A 17982-nucleotide genomic window follows, 5' to 3' on the forward strand; every position below is an offset into this window, starting at 1 on the left:
TTCCTTGGTTTTATCAGTTAGACTTAATATGAAAATATACCCCAGAGCTGTGCTTCTATGAATTCTGCATTTAACCCAAGTGTCAAATTCACAAGTAAGCTCATTATATTGTAAGAACTATTGCCTACTGAATAGAAAAATATTCATTTCACACCTTAAATACTATAATACTATTTAATAACAGCACTGGCCTGCCAACTATTAAAAGCTTGTTTTTATATACTGTACCACCTGAGCTTTTTATCTTGCCTTTTTAATTACAATAATAAATTAATATCCTAACATTACAACACTGACAGGCATTGATTAAAAATATATTAGTTAACAACCTAGTATTTATTGTGCAAAGTTGCATTAGAAGTTCATTTTCAAAATATAATTATCATTCAATAAAACTAAGATCCTTTAATCTTCAAACTATTCAAGAAGACAATAAATTGCAAATACTATGCATTCACATTAACACATTTCTCTTAATTTTACATTATGTCCATTATTTACAATAATTAGCTAAACTATAAATGTAATGTAAAATATATTTCACCAACAAAATTTATATACATATAGATTTTCCTTCCTTTGAAATATATCTTTATTTCCATTTTGTCTTGGTTATTTTTTATTGTATTTATATCTAATAATATCACCACCATAGATTTCACATGAATTATCATATTAACATTCCTCAGTTACATGCCAACTCATGAATCTTTACTTAACTATCATTTATAGTCTCCTTTTTATTTGAAGTGATCAGCTACAACATGTTCAGATAGAGGATTCTACCTATTATTTAATATGTCAAATTCCAAGTTTATATCACACTTCAGCACTAAAAGGAGGATTTGGAGAATTCTAACATTTATAAGCTAGGACAGATACCGTGAAAATATAATGACAACATATGAGCTTGACTGCTGTGATAATACCTTCTAGAACACTGTGGGAACACAAGCCTTTTGTAGTATCCATGACACTAGAGCAACTGGTTATTTATACAGACCCCAACCGGTACAAAATAAAGATGTCAAGTGTTTCAATTACCAGCTCATTTTTTGGAATTCATAAACCAATTGTAAAAAATTTCACATTTACTATATTCTTATTAAGTGCTTCCTGTATACTAGTCCCTACTCTAGATGTTAAAAGCTTGCCTGGGATCTGAGGAAACAAATAATACAGTTCCCATTAGAGATATAGAGTATGTATGCAAATAAAAATATAAAAATTCTAAGCATAAATTCCATATTTATTATATAAAAAGAATGACAGCTTAACATTCAAATGAGCTTCCAAGCGTACAATGGTTCTTGCATATATTTTATAGTGTCATTACACAAGTATCAGAACCAATTAACCATAAGGACAGTGTACTCCAATTATTTATTCAACAATCTGCTTTGCTATCTATAATGCCAAAATGTACTATTATTGAATCTGTACTTTTTCCTCAAAAAGTAAACCTAGTTCTTATATCATTTTAGTTCACTATATAAATTTTCCAATATTGCTGGAAATACTTTACTCTTTCTTCTTTCTAGGTTTCTCTGTTATGAAGGTACAAATTCCATAAAGACTCCAGCAAATTCAAGTTAAAAGGAGAATATGTATTAACAAAAGACTAGATAAAATACATTACTTTCTTAACTAGTGTATCCTTTTTAAAATTCACTAATTGAGACCATAACTACCCTGTTTGCTGACAAGCCAAACAGGATATTAACAAACAGCACTTAAAGTAACCACAGATTACATTTCATACTCTATACATTTTCTATTGCTTATAAACAGTACTCTACATTTTAGCCGAAAACTTAAACAAAAACAAAAAAAAAGCCTTTAGTACTATCAAAGATATACTGGAACCAAAAAAAAGGATTATAATGAAGCTTAATACTATACATATATTCATTCCAATTATCCTAACATAGGTTAACAACAGATATCTACAATAAGTCCATTCATGCAAGAATTGAGAATGTTGCATTTTCCATTACTCAATAAATCTGCAGAACAATCATATCTTAATATTCTTTACATTTGTCATAATTTTAAAGTAAAGGTAGCAGTTCCTTACTACTCTAAGGTTAGAGTCCCGTAAGATTAGTTATTTTGTACATTGTCTTGTAATATTACATATCTATGTATTCATCACCTACCTATAGGAATTAAAAGTCCCATCAGAATCTAAAGTAGAACTTGTTCTTCTTCCATTTTTATTTGAGTCCCCTGAAAAAAAAAGTTAAAAACACTGAAATAATGGATATTAGAAAACTGAATATTTCAGTTGAAAAGCTACTATGTGAGAGTCCTATGCAGTATGTTGGATCAAAAGGCGGATATCCCCTTATCCGTCCCCCAAAATGTATTTTATAATCAGAGCCCATGAGGCCAAATACTTATACTGATGCTAAAAAATAACCAACACCACTGTTTCTAACTTGGATAGGAATACTGACAAAGTGACTGCTAACAGGAACAAATGAAGTACGGTACAGGTATTTTCTTCTTATGCATCACAGGCAAGCCGATATTTATAAAGAAAGCACTTAATCAACAAAGGGCAACTTTTTGTTAGTGACCAAGTCACCCTCCCTGATCACTGGGCACAGTCAAAGAGAACAGGCAGAGAGCAAAACTGGAATGTTTCCAGCCCCCAGTTCACCCTATCTAAAAATTTGGTAAACACAGAAGTAAAACAGAAAGCAGAATTGGGAGGTGGTGAATAATAATGTATTCTAGTGAGCTTTAAATACATCTTAATATTCTTCCCAAAGCTTTAGGTTTTAACTGTGGGCAAAAGTTCAGCAGTTTAAAAAATGAAAAAAATAACATCGAAAAGTATTTCTGCCTCATGTGGTAATATCAAAAACATTTAGGGGAAAAAAAGACATTTTCTCTCAAGAAACTGGTATACTCATAAAATCAGATTTAGAACAAATTCATACCTATCAGTTTAAAATTATAGAAGAAAAATAGATTTGCTAAAGGAGTTTAAAAATGCTCACCAATGCCACAATATACATATTCTTATTGACTATTTTAATAGTTTAAATTTTTAAATACATACTTCAAAGTATAGTTTTATGAAACCACAGTATACTACTATAAAACATATTTATTTTTAGAAACAAATTAAGAAGACTGGAATCTGATTACATTTTATACTCCTAATTCCTGTAATGTAACTTCCAAACTCCAGGTTATATTCATTTTTATGATATTTAAAGCTTAATAATTTACTGATACATCCAATTTTAATTTATACTTTTAATCCACTTTGAACAACCTAAGGTGCCACTGGAGATCATCACAGTGGTCCTGGTTAAGTCAAATAGTAATTACCGAGCTTTCACTTTAAAGATGAGATTATTTTTAATTATTGAGTATAGTATTTAAGGTACCATACTTATATAATTATGCCACTCATTAAATGGTTATTGAAAGCTGAAATGTAATTTTAATGACAGCTACATATTTTTATTTACACATTTTATAGTTGACAGATTAGTCAAGAATGCTGATTCTCTTCAAAATCTCTGCAGCTGCACCCAAGTTTTAGGAGGATGAGAACTAGACAGAGCCCACTTGTACTTTTATCCCTGTATTTTCAAAATGTACTTTCAGATTTCTTCGATTAAACAAAAATCCTAAAAAGGATCATAGGGCTCAAAAATGTTGATAATTATAATAGAAGAAAATAAAGAACAGTTAAGATCATTCTAGGTCGGTATACTTTGTTAAATCTTTGAAAATATGGGTACTGTAAATTGACTCATTCAATATACTTCATTTCCTTTAAAAATTAATAGTTTTACAATAAATAAAAAATGTTAAGGAAAATTAGTCTCTGTCTTGCTAAATGAAAATTTCCTACAACACATGTTATTTAACAGCTTGCAGACATTTCCTGTGAAACACTCTATAATCAGCATAGAATAAGTACATCATATATTGAAATATATGAGCCTTCTTTCTCTTTCAAATTAAAGATCATGATTACTTAAATATATAAAATCTCACCAATGGAACATTTCTTGCCTTTTGCTGATATTTACAGATCAAATATAAAATCCTTCAAATAAGACTTATAGTTTTAAAAAAAACAAACCTAGGTTTTGTCATAATACATTACAAAAGTGTTCTTCATTTTATACCTGCTTTGAAATTAATATATCACATTAAATGTTATTTCAAAGCCTGGTAATAAGAGGAAAAGGCAGTTTTTCTTTCTCAAAAACATACTAAATAAGGAGTACAATTGTTTCTCTAAACAATATTAGAGAAAAGATTTCAGAGTTTGCTATACGAAGAAAAGGCAATAAAGTTTTGAAGTGGGAAAAACCGCGTTGTTCCTTCAATCCTCTAGTTGAAATTAATTATAGCAAATGTTTATGAAAACATCTGTTCCTGACAGTTATAAATTCTTAATTTTAGTATGGACGATTCTAGACTCTTATTTTGGAAGAATATTGTCTGACAATTGAAAGGTTTACAAAAACACAGACGGAATTTGTAATTCTGGAAAATTGTATATAGAGTGTGCTATATCCTATGGAGACTTTCATTTGTTTGAAACATTTGGAGGCGTTAGTAGGAAAAATCAAAGACAAACAGAAAGGCTCATCTTTCATTTAGAAGCTGCTTTACAATAAAAACATATCTATAACACAAGAAATAACAAATAAGAATTAAAAACAAATATTACTTTACTATAACCTAATTTTGAGGTAAAGTATAATAAACTAAGTATTAATTTTATCAGGGATTTTAATAAGTCTAATGCTAATAATCATGGGAAAGTATGTGTAGTGTTCCCTAAAAATAACAACAGAGGGTGCAAGAGAGTTTAATATAATGGTTTTAGTTGTTCTTGATTCTAGAACTAAGTTACCAGGTAGAAGCAGTACTGTTAACAAGGATGCATAGGTTGTTTTTATAACACTCTTTCTCTCTCTTTCTCACAGACACACACACAAATACATTATTAAAGTAATCTTACACAAAAACCTTTAAATGATCCAAGAACACAAATACTTAAATGTTGAGATAACAGGCTTCCTTTCACTTGCTTATTAACAATAAAGTAAATATTTAAAGTACAATTGTGATTTTAAAGGTATTTCAATATTTAACATAAACTAATCAATAAAATAATCTGGATTTATTAACTGAGTAAATTTTTAATGCATACATTATATATAATATATAACATACATATTGTGTTACTATATAATATAACATTGTTCAACATTATATATTTATAGAAATAGTTCATTAATTCTTGGGACCATTACAGTTTGAAATTTACATAACACATTTATTTCTTGTTAGTGGTAAGTTTGTAAAATGAGTTCATAATATTCACAATTAGAATGCTTATTTCGTATGAGGATACAGAGAGCACAGTATTTTTCACTAGTAATTTCTAATACACCTATATCTAACTTATTAAGCCAAAAATATGTATAGTGTTGACATATTTCAAAATATGAAAATCTAATTCCTTTCTCAGTTTTAGCATTTACTGCAGTCATGTTTAGTGAAGGACACTTATAGCATCTATCTGTGCACTGTTAGATCACACTAAATGAAAGTTTACAAGAGATTCTATGGTGCTTTTTATGCACAAATATCTGCTTAATGAAAGGAGAACCAGAGATTTTAAGCTAGGTTAGGTTAAAAAGAACCAGCACATTGCTGTGAATGAGCACATGAAGTCAATCGTGTCTTTGGTGCACATCTAAAAGACATCAAATTTTAGGTATCACGTCACACTAGGTATGAATTCTGTTAACTATTACATAATAAAAAGGGTTTATCTCTGCATTGTAAAAGAAATGTCACCAAGTATGTGTGATGAATATTTAATAGTAAGAGGGGGAAAAAGATCTGGTTCACACTGAAAATAAAGCTATGGGTAACCACATTTCAGTTGTGACAGGAAAAGATGGTACAAATGTTAGTATAAAGACCTATAAAACCTTTTATGTCTTTTAAATGAACTGGTATTACAACTGAAAAGTTTTAGTTACATTTACAATCCCATTTTAAGTAATGATTTTCTAAAAATCTATGAATTAAGTATATTCATATGTTGACAAAGGTCAAGGCAAAGCATAAGACTCAGCATCATTTGTGAAGACAGTAGCCACACTGATTCATCTCAGGAATCAGGTAAACAACAATCTCTCCAGACAATTTATTTATGCTAAAATCCAGGACCCCTCATTAGGTCTAACAACCAGCACTCAAGTAAATACAGAAAATCTGTGTATTTAGTAATTTTCCATTTTCTCTATTGTTGTCTATCTACATTCTGATGATTTAAAGGTCTTATTTAGCTCTCTATGTAATATTTTCAAATTATTTTTTAGATAACAAAAACTCAGATATAAAACAGAAATGCATAGAAACTATCTTAAATAAGTAAATTTCGAGTGGACAATTTTAACTTAAGAAAATAAAATTTTTGTTATTCCTATTAAATCATTAATAGAATTCGTTAAAAAAGAAAGCAGTTACATCAATAGAGTGGTGGAATATACAACTCCAAATTATCCTCCCTCAGAAACATTGAAAGCAAGCACTGAAAACAACTTTGGAACAACTCTGGTAAATAGTGAAATATTTACAAAGAACAAATGAACAATGAATTAAGAAAGGCAGCTTGAAAGCTTTGTGGCATTTTTACTTGCCCTTGCCTTAGCCCCTCCCCTGTGCAGCAGCAGTTCTGAAGGGGAAAACCAGTTCCCAGCACGAGAACCTAGTATCTGGAGGTTCCAGGGGCAGCAGAACCAATCATACTTGCAAATAATTGTGTAAATCTGTTCTATTTTGAAGGACTTAAGATACTCATCTCTTTTGCATTTAACTAAAAAAAAAAAAAAGATGGTGGGCATTGCTTGACAAAACACTGTAAGCCAAACAAACGCAGAAGACTGGGGCAAAGATTACAACTGAAACATAAAATAGACCACATAAGGCCTGGGAGCAACAGCTTATGAAAAATTTTGGGGGAAATTAGGACATTCAAAAGCACCAAGATATACAGGGGAAGTGGAAGGCCATGCACATGCCCAAGACAAGCTGCATGATCAGGAAGAAACTGAGAAAACCTTAAGTTTCCAAGTTAAGTTGACCACTCAAATGAGTACAAGCCTGACTAATAAACGAAGGACTGTCATAGCACAAAGCCAATCTGCAAAGACAAAGAAATCTTTATTTTTTATCTTGCTTTTGTTTTAAGTACTTGCATTCAAGGAAACCTCTGTCAAAACTCTAGCAGAACACAAACTAAGAAATAAAAACTGCAGTGACTACATATGTCAGGGTCTAAGTATTTGCAAAAATACTTTGAGAAAGTCACTAGACACATACACTATAACAGTTTTAAGACTATAAAAATAGCAAACCCTGGGGGGTGGGGGAATCTGATATCCAGAGTTACTAAATTATAATATTCAAATATCCAGTTGTCACACAAAAATCAAAAAGGATACAAAGAAATAGGAAGATGACTCATCAAAGGAACAAAAATAAAGTGACAGAAACTATCCCTGAGGAATCTAGAAATTAGATTTGCTAAACGAAGATTTAAAAACAACTTTCTTAATGATGCTCAAAGAGCAAAACAAAACTAATCAAAATCATAGATAAAGGAAAGGAAATCAGGTAAACGAATGAACAAAATAAGAAAATCAATAAAAATACAGAAATAATAAAAGGAAACAATTTCTGGAGCTGGAAAATACAATAACTGAAATAAAAAATTCATTAGAGGAGCTCAACAACACATGAGAGTAGGTAGAAGAGAGAAACAGCAGACTTAAAGATTGGGAAATTGAAATGATCAAGCCTGAGGAGCAAAAGGAAAAAAAGATGAAGAAAAGTGAACAGAGCCTGTGAGACCTGTATGACAACATCAAGCACATCAACATATGCATTATGAGAACCTGATAAGTAAAAGAGAGAAAAGGGCAATTCTGTTACTTAACTGCTCAATATCTAAGTTTCATCATCAGTAAAATGGAGAAGAAAATTTTTACCAGAAAGTGTGGTTATAAGAATTAAATGAGATAAGTACAGGTAAAGTGGTTAGTATAGATTATAACACAATGTAAGTCCTCAATAAGTGCTACCTATCATTTTCATAAACACTTTAGTTAATGTATTTACGATACTGGAACCAGTGGAAGAATAAAAGAAAAAGACTATTAATTCTGCTTATAGAGAATAAGCTTATTCATAATTTAAGTTGAAAATTGCAACTTTATTCTTAGTAATTAAAAACATTTCTGATTCTTTTTTAAATTATCAAGAAGTGTCTTTCATGAATTATAGAAGGACTAGAAGCCTGGTGCACAAAAATTTGTGCACTGGTGGTGGGGGGGACTCTCAGCCCAACCTGTGCCCTCTCATAGTCTGGGACCCCTTGGGAGATAACCACCTGCTGATTTAGGCCCGCTCCCCTGGTGGCAGATGGCACGCCAGATCCCACGGTGCCTGCCCCGTCTCCCCCGGTCACACACGTCAGGCCCGGATCCCGCGCTGCGGCGGGCGGCGGCTCAGGATCTCGCTGCTGCCTGACCCCCCGCCCCGGGCTGCACATGGCAGGCCCGGATCCTGCGCTGGGGCTGGCAGCGGCTCAGAGTCGCACTGCCGCCCGCGCAATGCTGCGTGGCAGGATTTGCCTGCACTATGCAAATTTAACAGCCATCTTTGTTGGGTTAATTTGCATACTCTTCTCATTGGCTGATGAGCATAGCGAAAGTACCGTCAATTAGCATCTTTGTCTTTTATTAGTGTAGATGGCATGAAAAATTTGTGGTATCCTTTTAATATCCTTCCTGATGGCGATTATACCAAATATTGAATATAATATATAGGGTGCGGCAAAAGTAGGTTTACAGTTGTTTGTATAAAAAAATACAATAATTAATAAATAATACAAGAATAAACTATGCTTTTGTATACTCACAAGTGTAAACCTACTTTTGCCCCACCCTGTAAACAAAGAGAGTGGAGAAATAGTAAATTTTTATTGATTTCAGAGAGGAAGGGAGAGGGAAAGAGAGAGAGAAAAACATCAATGATGAGAGAGAATCATTGATTGGCTGCCTCCTGAGTGCCCCCTACTTGGGATCGAGCCTGAAACCCTGGCATGTGCCCTGACTGGGAATTGAACTGTAATAGTGCCTGGTTCATAGGTCAATGCTCAACCACTGAGTCACAGTGTCTGGGGGAGAAAATAGTAAATTTAAATACTATTACAGTCTTGAAACATAAAGCCGTACAATGTGTGGTGCTTAATATATATAACTGTTAACAGAACTGGTAAAATGTAGATAGATAACAAACTAAAACTACAGTCAATCTAGTAATAAACCATCACATGCATAAGTATAAAACAAGCTTTAAAAAATTCATTATTATGCAACTGAATGGACCAAGGCCCAATTTCAAGGCCTATATAATCACAAGTATAATTACTCAATTTAAGTTAACATGTAACAATATTTAAATGCAAATATTTTTATTTATTATGATTGTCATTTCCTGGCATATTGTTATTTCTCTAGGCATTCCATTGATTTCAGGGTCCTACCATTTACAGATTACAACAAGGGTAGGAACATAATGATAATCCAATCACCTGAGGGCAGGTATGTAGTGTGTGTGTGTGTGTGTACACTCATGGGTACAAATGCAAAAGTGAGTGATAAAGAGAAGAAAGAGGATGGTAAGAAAGGAAAGAGAGAGGAGAGGGGAATGGAGGGGAGGGGAGGGGAGGAGAGAGGAGAATAATCATGGGTGGGGCCGAAACCGGTTTGGCTCAGTGGATAGAGCATCGGCCTGCGGACTGAAAGGTCCCAGGTTCGATTCCGGTCAAGGGCATGTACCTGGGTTGCGGGCACATCCCCAGTAGGAGATGTGCAGGAGGCAGCTGATCGATGTTTCTCTCTCATCGATGTTTCTAACTCTCTATCTCTCTCCCTTCCTCTCTGTAAAAAATCAATAAAATATATTTAAAAAAAAAAAATCATGGGTGGGTCTCAGGATTCCCTATTTTTAAAAGTCTTCCCAGATTATTCTGATGAACCGCGAGTCTTTCCTAGTCCAAAATAATAAGCTGCTATTATGCTAAAAGAGACAGTCTTTTTTTGTAGAAGGCAAAGTATTTTGCTCCAAATACAGAAATTACTGGGTATCACATATGCCATCATTTACTATGGAGAATCAATGAAGCAGAAGCTTTGACCTCATTTTCCAGCAGTAGCAATGGATGGCATTGAGCTATGCCAACTCTGTTCACTACCCTAATATGACCACTAGCATGTACTGACTATTGGGGGGAGCATGCAGATTGGAGATGACAAGCAGAAAATGCTATTGGACTATGTGGACCTGCTGGCCCCTTGAAAGCACCTTTCTACAAAAAAAGTTACACAATGACAATGCTGCCATTTAGACAATTCCAAAACACATTTATACTAAGTATCTAAGCAACCAAACAGAAGAAATTCCTCATAAATAAAAGTGTTGACAAAGAATATATTTATTTCAACTTGGAGGAAAAAGTATTAAGGGCAAAGATAATTATTATACAGGGGGATCTTAAAAATATATATACACTTTAACAGATGATAGCTCAATTTTGAAAATGAAGTGTATTTTAATAAACATTGCCTTTATAATTATTCAGAGTGTATGTATACATTTCGGGGAGACCGTATATAATTTGCCATTTGGTATATATGTTTTCTTACTAAAAAAAAAAAAAAAAAAAAAAAGTATCGGTTGGGTGTAAACTTTGACATATTTAGTTTTGCTACTAAGTCTTACAAAAGTTTCAATGAACTCCCTCCCACAACCCTATCACACGCATAATAGCTTTTCAAAGAGAATCCAATCGATAATTAGGGAATTCTAAAATGACATTAAATCATCAGTTCAGGGCCTAAATCAAATATATATAACAAAAGTAATATACATATTTGCTAAATGAAATAAAAATATATCTGGTATTAAAGTCCTATTTCACTTTCTATAAATCTTTCAAATAGTAATTAAAAATATTTATATGAATTGTTCTTTTTCTTCAATGTACAACAAGGGAAATATCTTTTTTCTACAAAATAGATTCCTTTGGGCACTTCCCATTTTTACTATTACATTCAGTAAACAGATCCTTTAAAATTGGTTTATCATATAGTGGACAAGACCTCATAAAATTAAAGACACCCATTAACCCCCAGTAATTAAGTTTAGATAGTTAATATTGAAAAACTCCCTTTTAGATATCAGAAATAAAGTGGAAACTACTTGAAAGAAATAAATTACCATTGATGAACCAGGACAAGCAATCCTACTTGTGACAGCTAACTGAACAAGGACTTATATCAAAAATTCTACATAAAATGCCTAACAGGCATTTTAATGATAAAATTTTAAGACTCAGGTGAAGAACCAAGGGTACATATTCTCAAACATATCTTTAGTCTTACAAATAATTTACTAAATTAATTGCATTAAATTTGGTAATCTAAAAATCCTCCAATACAATATAAATATTATAAATGTTTACCATTTTCTTCAAATAAAAAATTACAAAAACATTTTAATTGATCCATAAAAAAGATCTTATTTTGTGAATTATTTATGACAAAGAACTGTGCTGAAATATGATTTTCAAAGAAAAAACTATAAATCCATAAACTAATTTCTATTTACCATTTTATAATAATGCATAATTATTTATTAGAGGATATGATTTCCTAAACTTGATAATAACTAGAAATATGTCAAAATATGGCTCCTTTAAACTTGCTAATAAATGTGCAATGTACAAAATTCAACTATCCTTTTAGAATTTGGAAAATATCATTCAACGTAGTTATGAGCCCTAATTGATAAACAATTTACTAACTCACACTTCTAGTCATGCACTAAAGTCATGTGATAGCTTTACTACTACTTTTATTCTTGCAACAATCATGTGTAGAGCACCTCCTAAATGTTAGCCCTGGGGATACACTGGTTGTAAGCAAAAGTTCAAAACCCATCCATCCCAGACATCTTTGATTTTGTTGAAAGTTTAGAAGAGGAGAGGGACAGTCAAAGTGATGTACAATGACAACTTTAAAAAAATGTTATACAGTTACACACTGTACAATCACATATGAGAGAGAGGAGGGGGTCACTAACGAAAGAAAGGGATGAGGAGCACTCCACTAGGTATCAGCCTGAGCCATGCCTTTGTGAAAGTCATGTTCAGGATTTTGGTCAAGGTAAACAGGAAGTCCGTGAAAGAAAAGTTTTAGGCAGAAGTAGAAAATGAAAAGGTTTTCAGTTTTTGAAACATAACTTGAAGCCCTGGCCATGAAACTTAGTCAGAGTACTGTCCCTATAGGCCAAGGTTGTGTGTTCGATCCCCAGTGAGGGCACACACAAGAATCAACCAACGAATGCATAAATCAGTGGAACAAACTTATCTTTTTCTCTCAAAAAACAATCAATCAATTGATCTGTCAATAAAAACATAACTTGAACTTCAGAGTAAAGCAATTCTAGGGTAGATGAGGGAGGAGAGTGGATGGAAGGGAAATGGAGAAGAAGTTCTTGTACTCCAAGGTAAAAAATGATGATACAATAGCTATATTGATGATACTATCACCATACCATCTTAAGTATGACAATTTACCATTTTGTAGGTTGCTTATATTATTTGAGAGTCTACTATGTGCCAGGCATTGTTCTAGGACCTGGAAATACTATAGTGAACAAAACAGAATGAAGTCGAGGTCAGGAAGGGTCAGGAGAAGAAACACAAGAAAATAAATACATAATATATAAGTTCAGATAACTATAAAGAAATACAGCAGAATAATGTGACATGCAGTGACTGAGGGAGGGTGCTACCTGAAGGAGAAGTAATATATGATTTGTGATTCCAGTAACAAGAAAAAAGATAGCCATTTAAACATCTATAGCAAAGGACACAACATGCAAAGGCCCTACGGCAGAAGTTGGGCTTAGAAAACAACAACAACAAAAGGCCAAGGTGGCTAGAAAGCTAGAAGTAGAATAGTATGAGACAAGGTCTGTGGGTCAAAGAGGGGCCACAGAACTTAGGTTTAGAGGGAGAAATTTAGACTTTACAAGTACAATGTGAAGTCAACATACAGTTTTAAAATGATGGAAAAGATTATCAACTTCATGTTTGGGAAAGATCATTCTAGCTGCTATATGAAGACTGCATTGGGGGGTGGCAAGATGAAAGCTAAGAGATCAGTTAAGATCTGTATCAGAGGTTAACCTGAGGGCACAGACAACTGCATACTTAATTCCAAGACAGTCTAAGGAAGATCTGAAATGTCAAGTAGTCTAAAGAAGATCATGCACATTTCCTAAAATTTTTAACAAATGCAAATTCATTCCATCAGGTATTTCTCACTTGGACAATTCTATGTAGGATGTTCTTAAGGTGAATAGCAGTAGGAATATATTTACTTATTGGTAGCATTTAATTATTAAAGTAATTTTAATTACTTCAGCTATTGTTTTTTTAAATATATTTTTATTGATTTCAGAGAGGAAGAGAGAGATAGAAACCTCAATAAGGAGAAAGAATCATTGATTGGCTGCCTCTTGCATGCCCCCTACTGGGGATCGAGCTCGCAACCCTGGGCATGTGCCCTTGACCAGTATCGAACCTGGGACCTTTGGTCCACAGGCCGACGCTCTATTCACTGAGCCAAACCAGCTAGGGCATAGCTATTGTTTTAAAATCTATGAAACCATTGAAAGTTGTTTTACATTAGTATTAAACCATATGTTATATGTAAATTATAAAGTACGTTTATTCTGTCAAAGTTAAATAGATAACCAATAAATGTAATACCAAACTACCCACTAAGACAAGATGACCCAATTTCTAACTATAAGGGTGAGTACACTCAGGTCAGGAAAAAATGTTTCATGACTACATTAATTTGTAGTTAGGTTTAAATATACATTATAGTTTAATTAAAACAACTTAAAACACTTTGAATATAGATATGAGTAAGATAAGAACTTTAAAATACTTGCTTATAGAAATTTGTGCATGGGGGATGGAGGTGAGAAGAGGTCCCTCAGCCCAGCCTGCACTCTCTCGCAATCCGGGACCCCTCCAGGGATGTCCAACTGCTAGTTTAGGTCCGATCCTGCAGACATCCCTCTCGCAACATGGGATCGCTGGCTCCTAACAGCTCACCTGAACACCCCTAACTGCCTCTGCCTTGGCCCCCGCTGTGGCAGCTTCATCCAGAAGGATGTCTGGAATAATGTCCGGAAGGTCGTTCAGCTGTCCGGTCTTATTATGCTTTTATTATTATTATAGTCAGTTCAAACTTATAAAAATAATACTTGAGTTTGACCGGAGTGGCTCACTGGTTGAGTATCAACCTATGAAACAGGAGGTCATGGTTCAATTCCTGGTCAGGGCACATGCCCAGGTTGCAGGCTTGATACCTAAGGCAGGAGGCAGCTGATCAATGATTCTCTCTCATCATTGATGTAAATCTCTCTCCCTCTCTCTTCCCCACCCCCTCTCCCTCTCTCTCTCTCCCTTCCTCTCTCCCCACCCTTCTCCCTTCCTCTCTGAAATAAATACAAATATTAAAAAAATAATAATACTTGAGAGCACATTTTATCAATAACTCACAGTTTTGTATGTTTAAGGACAATGTAAAGGCATGGGTAAATAAGTAAGAACCACTGCACACAGGTAAGAGCTAAATGAAGGCACAGTGTATTAGGGGGGAAAAGGAATTTTCCTTGCCAAATCGACCTATAAGTTCATAGCAAACAGCAGAGACGTATAGGATTTTTAAAAATCCAGCTGAATATAGCCAATTATAATTATAATCATTATTATAGATCACACAGGGAGAACAAAGGGTAAAATATTTAACTGCAGCAGTGTTTGACTATATTCTACGCAGTGAGAAAACCTGAAGTCATTTTCAAGGCCCACCATTTCTTCTTTTCAGTCAGGTCGAGTTTCTAAGCTTTCTAAATCTGTTTTCTGACTGATGAAAAGAAAATAGAATTCCAACAAGTCTCCTCTCTACTTACTCCAGGACTTCTGTGAGGATCAAATGAGATGAGGCATGGGAAAACGCTTCACAGATATTTGGTTAAAGTATAAAATGTTTCCTCCTGGCTATAAAGCAAGTCATGTTCCTGGGATGAAGAAACTCCAAGGAGGCTAGTTGCTAGGGAGAGGAAGCCAGGTATTGCTATGTGATGTCATTACCTGTGCCCACAGTGACCGTTTCCGAGATGGGCTTGGCTGTGGGCTGCATTTTGTGCCATGGGGTCTCAGCAGCGTCAGCTGCGATTTGGTGGGCTGTTGTTCTGGGGTGGTGGCAGGGCTTGTATCCCACTTGGGGGAAGTCAAGTGTTGCTTTGTGGGCACCAGGTCCACGGTGCTGTTTCTCTGTAAATGGCCAATGCGCGTCATGGCAGCTCCTGCATTGAGTGTCTGTGCACTGGTGGTCAGTGCGCATCATAACAACCGGTTGGACAGACACTTAGCATATTAGCCTTTTATATATATACTAGAGGCCCGGTGCCCAAAAATTTGTGCACTCGGGGGGGAGAGGAGGTCCCTCAACCCGGCCTGTGCCCTCTCGCAGTCTGGGACCCCTTGGGAGATAATGACCTGCTGGCTTAGGCCTGCTCCCGGGTGGCAGAGGGCAGGCCCAATCCCTAGGTGCAGCCCCTGGTCGGGCTCAGAGCAGGGCCAATTGGGGAGTTGGGGAGCCACCCCCTGTCATGCACAGAGCAGGGCGGATCGGGAGGTTGCAATACCACCCCTAGTCACGCTCAGGGTAGGGTCGATTGGGGGTTGGGGCACTGCCCTCTGTCACACTCAAGGCAGGGTCCATAGGGAGGTTGCGGCGCCACCCGTCACGCACAGAGCAGGGCCGATCAGGGGGTTGGGGCGCTGCCCCCTATCATGCACAGAGCAGGGCCCATCAGGGGGGTTGGGGCTCCGTACCCTGTCACGCACAGAGCAGGGCCGATCAGTGGGTTGAGGAGCTCCCCCCTGTCATGCACAGAGCAGGGCCCATCAGGGGGTTGGGGAGCTCCCCCCTGTCACTCACAGAGCAGGGTGAATCAGGCGGTTGGGGCGCCGTCCTCTATCACCCACAGAGCTGGGCCGATCAGGGGGTTGGGGCACCACCACTGTCACACTCAGGGCAGGGCCGATGGGGGGATGGGGGGTTGGGGCACCGCACCCTGTCACACACAGAGCCGCAGGGAGATCAGGGGGTTTGGGCGCTGCCCCCTGTCACGCTGATCCCGGTGCTGGGAGGCCTCGCGGCTCCGCTGATCCCAGTGCTGGGAGGCCTCGTGGTTCTGCTGATCCCAGTGCTGGGAGGCATATTACCCTTTTACTATATAGGATAGAAGCCTGGTGCACGGGTGGGGGCCAGCTGGTTTTCCCTGAAGGGTGTCCTGGATCAGGGTGGGGGTCCCACTTGGGTGCCTGGCCAGCCTGAGTGCGGGGATGATGGCTGTTTGCATCTGGTCACACCCCCTTCAGGGTGGGGGTTCCGCTTGGGTGCCTGGCCAGCCTGGGTGAGGGGATGATGGCTGTTTGCAGCTGGTCACACACCCTTTAGGGTGGGGGTCCCCACTGGGGTGCCTGGCCAGCTTGGGTGAGGGGCTGAGGGCCATTTTCAGGCTGGCGGGTGACTGAAGCTCCCAACCTGTCCTTTTTTCCTTTTTTTAAAAATTCTGGGCCAGCTTTAGCTCTGAGGCTCGGCTCCAGCTATGAGACCTCCGCTGCTGAAAGCAGGTTTCTGGCCTTTGTTTACCCTTCTGTATTTGAAACAATGTTGCGGTCCTGCTGGCTGAAGCGGGGGGGGGGGGGGGGGTGAGGGGTGTTTTGTTTAGCTTCTATATTTGTTACAATGTTGCTTAGAGTGCAGCTGAGAGGCCGGCAAGGCAGGCAGGGAAGCTTGGCTCCCTCCATCACTGAAGCAAGCAAGCCTCCCTGTTCGCGTCAGCTGCCTGGCTGCCGGCCGCCATCTTGGCTGGCAGTTAATTTGCATATCGCCCTGATTAGCCAATGGGAAGGGTAGCGGTCATACGCTAATTACCATGTTTCTCTTTTATTAGATAGGATATAATATATTACATGGAGTTGAGGTTAGCTTTCATGGAAACAGCTAGAGGTACAGGTATAAAATACAACCTTCTATTTCATACCTGTATCTCTAGCACTCTGGTGGTATCAGTCTTAAATCCTAAAAGATGAAGTTTTTAGTGCATCAGATTTTACTGGAGTCAGGTGCTTCAAGCCAATTCTGTTCATATAAGAAATTAAAGTATATATGCCAGTTAATAAATGGGTTATGTGGAACCAAAGGAAATCTGAGGAAGACCAGATATTTGTGAGAGTCTAACCACTACAGTCTCTACATATTAGAAAACCTACCTGGGAAATTAAGGTTTCAGAACCTAAATCAATAAGGACAAAAGGGGGTTAGAAAATTAATTTTAATTGCTTCATTTTTTTATATTCTGATAATTTCATCCTTCCACACATCTTTGGAGATAACTTCTGCAAACATTATCGTTTTCTGAAACAAATGCTCCTTCTGTAGCTAATGCTCAAATAGTTATTACCAATGCCCACTTTTTTTTCCATTTCCAGCCAACCCTTCTTCTCACAGATTAAGTTATTCTCTAGGTATGTTATATTACAGCCAAGTCCCTGAGCATGTCTCTCAGTCATTATGCCTCTCTAATATGACTATTTCTACTGTTATCTATTTTACCCTTTGACTCTCAAAAGGTAGTTTTCCAAATTTTCAGTGCTTTGTATGTGTGCCCCACTATTGTGCATTTTAATGTATATTCTGAAAGGATGAAAGATGATAGAATACTCAAATATCACTTGAATATCACTCATAGGGCTACAAA

General features: G+C 36.4%; 1 protein-coding gene across 7 annotated transcripts in view; it reads right to left on the bottom strand.

The window, feature by feature from the left end:
- The window catches only part of TBC1D5 (TBC1 domain family member 5), a 450518-nt gene that overhangs the window by 218242 nt on the left and 214294 nt on the right, over window positions 1-17982 (bottom strand). For all 7 annotated transcript variants that reach the window (XM_036332709.1, XM_036332707.1, XM_036332712.1 and 4 more), the window contains one exon: window positions 2160-2229. In XM_036332709.1, coding sequence (XP_036188602.1) covers window positions 2160-2229 — 70 coding nt within the window. Of the gene's footprint in view, window positions 1-2159; window positions 2230-17982 lie in introns of those variants that run through there.

Source organism: Myotis myotis, unplaced genomic scaffold (genome assembly GCF_014108235.1).
Source record: "Myotis myotis isolate mMyoMyo1 unplaced genomic scaffold, mMyoMyo1.p scaffold_m19_p_13, whole genome shotgun sequence".
In the NCBI taxonomy this organism is placed as follows: domain Eukaryota; kingdom Metazoa; phylum Chordata; class Mammalia; order Chiroptera; family Vespertilionidae; genus Myotis; species Myotis myotis.